An 8,559-nucleotide genomic window follows, 5' to 3' on the forward strand; every position below is an offset into this window, starting at 1 on the left:
GTCCGTCATTATTTCTTTCAGATCAGATTTGATTTTCGCCCTTTTTTCACATCCATCCCTGTGTGTGTGTGTGTGTGTGTGTGTGTGTGTGTGTGTGTGTGTGTGTGTGTGTGTGTGTGTGTGTGTGTGTGTGTGTGTGTGTGTGTGTGTGTGTGTGTGTGTGTGTGTCTGAAGTATCCTTTATTCAAACATGCTGTCAGCCGATGCTCAGGAATAATTGCGTCTGTGGTTCCAGTAAACTGAAATACACCTGTAAGCTAACTGGATAATTCTGCAGCTTTTTTATCAAAATTTGTGATATTCTGTTGGTCCAACCATTTTGTTTTCTTTTGTTTTGTGTTCACTTCCTGTTTTATCTTGTTATCTGCTGCTTGTGAATAATATGTAGCCCATCTTCCTGCAATTGTTTGGTTTCCCTCCTTTTGTCCCAGCACACCTGTGTCTCACCTACAATAAGTCTGCCCTGTATATTCACCCCTGTGTTTCTACCAGCCCTCTGACAGATTGTCATCGTCTCCTGAGTGTGTTCATGCTTTCCAGCCTCATTTTCCCTGTTTGCTTTTCCCGGTTTTGAACTTTGTTTGGATTTTGATTTTCCCCTCTCTGACTGCCTCTCTGTGTTTGACCTACAAACATTTGAGTAGAGAACTTTTTCTTACTATCAGTTTTTTGTGTCCTGGACTTTCCTCTGCATCTGAGTGTGTTTATGAATTGTTTAACAAAATGTCCATTATCATGAACTCACAGACAACTTGGAGCAGAACTTGTCAAAGTTAGAAATGATTTGACACCCTGCGGCCAATCACAGTCCAGTAATGCCTCCGTACCATATAGGACTCTAATAATGAATCAATCACGTTTTGATTTTTGTATTTCTGACACATATTCACAATCAGTTTTTATAATGTGATGTTGAGACAGCTGAATGTTCCCAGTGACGGTTGTAAACAGAGGAAGCAGTTTTTGTACGACTCTCCTGTTATTGTCTCTCACTGTGGGTCTTCTCACACAGTAATACACTGCAGTGTCTTCAGGCTGCAGACTCTGTCCTGTTAGAGTCACTGTTCTAGCAGACGTGTCTCTGCTGTAGCTGAACTTGTTCTTCAGAGCATTATTTTGGTAAAGGCTCCCAGAGCTTCCTCCCCACTGATAAGAAATCCAGTCCATCGGTTTCCCTTCACGCTGTCTGATCCAACCTGTTGCATAGCTGTTATCAGTCAGAGAGTAACCAGAGACCTGACAGGTGAGGGTCAGAGACTGTCCAGGCTGCACAACCATTGAGCCTGGTGTGATGAGATCAATACAGTGCACACCTGTAGAAACACAAATCATCATTATCTCCATCATCCATTTGATTATGAGTTCTTTCTAAACAGTTGAAAATATCCTTACATGATCCAACGCTCAGCAGCAGAATCAGAGCTGCAGAGAACATGACTGATGATGGAGCTGATCTGATGTGAGAACTTGATGCATTAACACACCCAGTGGACTTTCTTATATGGCAACAAGAGGAGACTAATTTACATACACAGGATGTTAAATCAGTCGACTACATTCATTCAAATAAATCAAAATCCTGGTAAAATTGAGTATTACTCTTAAACTCTCAATTAATCAGAGATAGGGATTGAAACAATATTTAAATGACACATTTATTAGAAGATCTAATAAAGCCTGAAGACTGTTTCTCTCTCTCTCTTTACTGTTACAGTCAAATGAAGTTGAAATCATTTGTTGTGTGAGAGCTCCTCCTCTGGTGGCTTTAAGGAACAAGTGTTCACAAGGGGAGAAACTGTGTTTTTCATTAATGACACTTGGTGCACAGAAACAGCAAAGCTTGATGGATAATATTAACCACATGTCAGAAGTCTTTCATGGTAAGATTTCAACACATGAAGTTATAAAACTCTTCTTGTTGCTGCAGTTTACATTCACCAAGCATGCACATCAAAATAGTTCACTACAGAATGATTACTTCTAGGATGTATCATAGAGATGCTGTAGATTTAACTGCTGCTCTATATATTTTATATTAATTAGTTCTTGTCTACATTCACAATTTGAATGTGTCTTCAATGTCACTGAAGTAAGAGGGGGCTAAAACTTAAACTTCCATTTATTGAGAAACTGTGTTTTTAAAAAAACAATTGAAGTTGATGACTTGATAAGTATTTGTTCAACACTGAGAATTTTCATAGTTGATTGTGAATCACATGAAATATTGTGATGGTGGTAAAAAGAGGAAGTAGTTTTTGTTCAGCTCTACTGATGGGTTGTGTCACTGTGGGTCTCTGGCACAGTAATACACTGCAGTGTCTGCAGGCTGCATATTCAGTCCGTTCAGAGTCGCTGTGTTTCTGGAAGAGTCTAAGTCGATACTGAACTGGTTCTTCAGTGAATCTTTGTAGTATCTGGAGGATCCAGCTCCGCTACCGATCCACTCTAGTCCTTTCCCTGCAGGCTGTCTGATCCAGGCTGTCCAGTAGCTGCTAACAGAATAAGAGACCTGACAGGTGATGGTCAGACTCTGACCTGGCTGCACAGTCACAGAGGCTGGCTGTGTCAACTGTTCACACTTCACACCTGTTAAAAAGAGAACATGTTTAGTAAGAAATGATCAAGTTACACTGCAGAAGAAGAACTGTTGACTTTGACAGATGCAGACAGACTCACATCCAGCTGCCAGCAGCAGCAGCAGAGCTACAGACAACATGGTTGATGTTGAAAGTGACGTGCTGTGAACTCCACTGACGGCCTGATGGGAAGTTTTTATAGCTGAGTAACAAGGAAGCTCACTGAGTTTGCATACAATCAAACATATGAAGCATCAATGATGGTCTGACTGGAGCCAATAGAAGAGTCTGTTCACTGTTTTTATATCTGCAGAGTGAAAAGATGACTGGAAATCATCTCTTTCTTTACATATGATAACAGATATAATATATGTGATCGTACTGTAGGATCAGATTGGTTGAAAGTGTTTACTAATAACTGGTTTCATTCATTTTAGGATTAATCTTATCAAAGAGAGCAGCAACAATCAATAAATAGGTGATAAGGAAATGCTATTAGAAAGAGCTTTTCTACTCTTCTTATGTTAATTCATATTGTGTGGATGTGATTATATATAATTACTCATTAATATTGTTGGTGTACTGTCTTCATATCATGTGGAATATTTTAAATCTTTATATGTTTCGTCCACGTGTTGATCTCTACTGTATGCTTGGAGTTCAAACCAAATGTAGACACAGTTTCTCCAAACAGATACAAAGAATTGAATCAGCTGCATTGAATAAAAACAGAAGTAATCTTTTGCAGAGTCTGCAAACATTACTACCAAGGTTTAATTATGTAGGTCGAAACTGAATTTTCATCTCTTCCAGTAGATAACAGTATCAATGCTGATAAATATGAATGTTCCCCGTGATGGTGGTAAATAGAGGAAGTAGTTTTTGTACGACTCTCCTGTTATTGTCTCTCACTGTGTGTCTCTGGCACAGTAATACACTGCAGTGTCTGCAGTCTGCAGACTGTTCATCTGAAGATAGAGTTTACTGCTGGAGTCATCTCTGGAGATGGTGAATCTGCCCCGGACTGACGAGGAATAAAAGATATAAGAACTGGATGTGTAAATATAAGCAATCCACTCCAGTCCTTTTCCAGGAGCCTGTCTGACCCAGTTCATATAGGAGCTGCTGAATGTGAATCCAGAGGCTGAACAGGTCAGTCTGTGGGATTCTCCAGGCCTTTTAACCACTGGTTCAGATTCTGTCAGAGTCTGACCATCAACACCTGAAGAGACAGAAAAGAAAACCATCAGATGTGACACTTTCAGAACACTTTTTAGAGTAAAGATGAGTGCTGATCATCACCTGCCCAGCAGACAGTAAAAAGCAGCAGTCCTGTCCTATAGTCCATCATGTTCAACTGTGTGTCCACTGTTCTCTGTCGTCCTCTCTGCTCTCACATAAGTAGAGGAGGAACACATCAGAGTTTTGCATTGACTCCTCCTCAGAGAGAAATAACATTTGACTTCTGTCTTGGATACTTTAAGTTGAAAGGTCATCAGTTGTATCATGCCAGTAGAGTGAAAGCAGAGATTAACTTGATAATAGGAAAAGTTTGTTATTATTTTTTATCGGTATACAATGATGCAGGAGTCGGAACAGCTGCCAAATATATGTGATTTAAGTCATTGAGATTTGCTCGTATCCAGGAAGAATCCTAATCAGATGCCCAAACCATCTCATCTGACTCCCTTCGATGCAGAGGAGTAGCGGCTCTACACCAAACTCCAATGTCTGAGCTCCTCACCCTATCTCTAAGGCTGAGCCCAGCCGCCCCCCAGAGGAAACTCATTTAGGCCTTTTGTAACCACGATCTGATTTTTTCGGTCACTACCCTTAGCTCATGACCATAGGTGAGGGTTGGAATGATGATCGACCGGTAAATCTAGAGCTTTGCATTGCATTATTGTACTTGTAGTATAATTGTATCTCAAAGTAAACTTTGTTATTTTGCTTTGACTTTTACATCTCTACATGTGTATTTTTCTCTCCTCATTATTTAACTGGTGTTTTAATCCTTACTGGTCTCAGGGCTCCTCCTCTGGTCACTTCATGATTTTATTTCAGACTTTATCGGGTTTGTAATTACGTCATGTAAGAAAATATTCTTGTCATGTTTTGACAGTTTAGGTTTCTGTACTGCGTTGCTTCCTCTTGTGTCACTGTGGCTCTCGAGCACAATAATAAACAGCAGAATCTTCCATCGTCAGACTGTTCATCTGCAGAAACACCTGCTGCCTGCTGTTGTCTCTGGAGATGGTGAACCGGCCTTTGACTGAATTAGAGTAGTAGATGCTACCACCACTCCGACTTATATAAGTGATCCACTCCAGTCCTTTCCCAGCAGCCTGTCTGATCCAAGCGTTATGAGGATGACTAGAAAACCCTGAATATGTGCAGGTCAGTGTGTGAGATTCTCCAGGCCTTTTAACCACAGCGTCAGACTCAGTCAGTGTTTGACCCTCAGTACCTGCAGACATATAAACAGCTCGTTAGATACTGTAATGCACCAACAAGTTTGTCTGAAGAAATAGTCACCGTTCTTACCTGTCCAGTTTAGTGACAGGATGAGAAAAAGAACCAAACACTCAGGTTCTGTCATTGTGAAAGCTTTCGTCTTTGTCCAGTCTACAGAGTGTGTTTGTGCTTCACTCTGCAACACTTATGTAGTGATGGAAGACATCAGAGATTTGCATTGACTCCTCCTACTCAGAGAGAAGGTCAATAAATGTTCTATGATATAATATGATTTATTCACACAAAAATAATGATGTATGCAAACCTAAAGTCATTGGTCCCTTTGTTTTACATACATTTAGATGGATTCAAAACATTTCTTTCTTGGGAATGTCTCATACTACCAAAATGATTATGAATCTTTTTTTGCATCAGTTCCTCATTTTATTGCCATGTACACTTTATCTATAGACTGTGTCACTGAACTTTTGATATGATCATTATTGGTGTGAGGGCTCCTCCTCTGGTGGCTTCATGTTACTGGTGTTCAGGCTCTGAGGGGTTTTTGTTCAGCTCTACTGATGGGTTGTGTCACTGTGGGTCTTTGGCACAGTAATACACTGCAGTGTCTTCAGTCTTCAGACTGTTCATCTGCAGATACAGCTGCTGTCTGCTGTTGTCTCTGGAGATGGTGAACCGGCTTTTGAATGAATTAGAGTAGTAGATGCTACCACCACTACTACTAATTTGAGCAATCCACTCCAGTCCTTTTCCAGGAGCCTGTCTGACCCAGCTCATATAGGAGCTGCTGAATGTGAATCCAGAGGCTGAACAGGTCAGTCTGTGGGATTCTCCAGGCCTTTTAACCACTGGTTCAGATTGTGTCAGAGTCTGACCATCAACACCTGAAGAGACAGAAAAGAAAACCATCAGATGTGACACTTTCAGAACACTTTTTAGAGTAAAGATGAGTGATGATCATCACCTGCCCAGCAGACAGTAAAAAGCAGCAGTCCTGTCCTATAGTCCATCATGTTCAACTGTGTGTCCACTGTTCTCTGTCGTCCTCTCTGCACTCACATAAGTAGAGGAGGAACACATCGGAGATTTGCATTGACTCCACCTCTGAGAAAATCTGAGAAACAAGTCACTTTCTTTCCACAAACACCAACATTTGAACTATTTTTTCTGATACTGCTCTCTTTTCATGGGAAGTTTTGTATTTCAATGATTTTTGTTGTCAGGTTAAATTGTGCTGCGGGTATCGCTGTTGTAAGTCAGAACGTATTAAGATGGTGCCGGATAGTGCCAAAAGTTTTCCGGAAGAAGGAGACAAACTTGATTTCACACTGAGGGAAGGACTTGTGCAAACTCAGTTGTGTCCGAGTTATAGAATGGACATTAAAAGGAAGCACTCACTCTGTCCAGTAGATGGCGGTAATGCAGCACTTAACAATTTCATAACTGCCATAAAACCCACCAGAAGAAGATTATGTTATTTCACTGTTTTGTAAAACAGATTAGTGATGTAGGTTTGAAGTTTTGAAGTCAATATTTTCCATTTTATATAGTTTGAACTTAATGCTGTGTGTAAAGGAGGTCAGTCTAGTACTGAGTTGTTGAGATGCTTGATCAAGGAGTGACCTGACTGACACGCTTTTCCTTAGTTTGCACTCAACCTTTACAAATGACTGACAGCCACACCGGGTTGTGGTTAGAACAGTTCATTGATCCAAACATGCAACAATGTGAATTAAAGTCCATCACTGAGCCAAACAAACTTCCCCAAACTCACAGTAGCAGCAAACCTCACGTTCAGAAACCTTCCTGGATCACACACCTGACTTAGAGTCTTTCTAATATGCATACCTGAGCAGAAGTCTTACAGTGACACCCACAGTCAACATATAGCAGTACAGTAAGTGGTAGTACAAGAGACCCCCACTTTTAGCTCTTACACTATGCCTGCAATTGGTGTGAATGTTTTTCTTTTTTTTGTGTTAAACATGCTTTTGGGTGCAATTTATTTATCTCAACACAATCATGGAGTCATGCTGAGTTTCTTTGTTGTTGTTTTTTCAAATCAAGAAAATTGTATTTTCTGAAAAATACTTTCCATGTCTTGCTAACTGTTTAACTGCCAGCTGAATTGATATGAACTTTATTCATGAACCATTAGCAGCATAGTCATGGTTGATATCGTGATAAATATCAACGTGTGTAACTTATGAATAAGTTACAACCTATGAGCGATTTTAACGTTTTGTGTTATAGAAGCAGAACATTTTTTAAGCTTTTGTGTTCCTCCTGTTTGTACTCGTTGTCCAGTGAGTGCAGCTGTGGTCGTGTAGAAAGCCTAACGCTGCAGATTTGCATTGACACTCTGGATTCTGACAGTTTTGTTTCAGTGTTTGCAGATGTTTGAGCACAAAGACATTTAGAGAAACTCCCACAGCCTTTAGTGGAAACCAGCTGCAGAGGAACTGAAACCTGTTTGACTAAATGCAAAAACTTCATCAGAGTGCTTTGCCTAAATGGATTTAGATCAATGAGAACAGAAGATCTGAATGTCAACCTTAAAGAACTGACACTGACAGCACTCTAGTGGTTTTATAACAAAAACTACATTATTCATTTTTTAACTCTTATGCTCTGATCATTAATATTCAACTTTAATCTCTCGATGTAACAGCCTGTTAAAGAAGAAATTTGTCGATGGGAAGATGGACTTGTCATAAAAGGGGAGACATGTCGAGTAGGTGCTACTTAGCCAGATAAATTCCAGAGAAAGGGCAAGGTCATTTTCTTCTGCCAAAAGGGTTCAAATAACTCCCAGGATGCACTGGGCATGCTACCTTCCAAGGTCGTTCCCTATTGGATGGACCAGCACTCCAGCCGGGTCTTCCTTTCTCTCCTCACAGGCTGGTGAGGCTTCACCCTTTGCTGCAGTGACCTCTTGCTCCTGCACTTCGTAATTCCACTCTCTGCGTGGTTTTAATTTTTACAGTTAAAGAAATGTACACAGGATAATGACATCTCTTATAGGGGGGGCGGCCGATATTGGTTTTCCAGGGCCGATGCTGTTTTTTCAGGGTTGATACCAATATTAGTAGTTCACAAGACTGACAACGGATATTTGGAACTGATAAGCATTTACAGTCAAAATTTAGAATTGGAACAATTCTGAAACAAATGATCATTTGTCATTTATTTGCAAACAGTATTTCTGTGTGGGCTGTAAAGCACTTTGGTGAACAGAGGAAGAATGGATTGAATAAATAATTGTATGTATGACCACACCCCTCCTCCTCTGCTTCCGGTCAACACCTTTGGTCAACACAGGTGGATGATGTCCAATAACATGATCTTAATTTACAGATCCTATATAAAAAAAGACAATGAAAATGATTTAGCTTCATTAATCTCCATAAAATCATATCTGTAGACAAAGCCCAGCAAACAAGTTTCTTGTCGGACTGTAAATAATGTAACACATTAAGTTTTGACCGCGCAGAAGTTGATCGCTAAT

General features: G+C 40.2%; 1 gene segment (V, D, J or C); it reads right to left on the bottom strand.

Annotated features, from left to right (window-relative positions):
• Positions 1–2,257: 2,257 nt before the first annotated feature.
• On the bottom strand, positions 2,258–2,716 carry LOC132995324 (probable non-functional immunoglobulin heavy variable 3-38-3). The segment is given in 2 exon segments: positions 2,258–2,586; positions 2,677–2,716. Coding segments are annotated over 2 exon segments (345 nt in total).
• Positions 2,717–8,559: the final 5,843 nt, after the last annotated feature.

This window comes from Labrus mixtus, chromosome 20 (genome assembly GCF_963584025.1).
Source record: "Labrus mixtus chromosome 20, fLabMix1.1, whole genome shotgun sequence".
Taxonomy (NCBI): domain Eukaryota; kingdom Metazoa; phylum Chordata; class Actinopteri; order Labriformes; family Labridae; genus Labrus; species Labrus mixtus.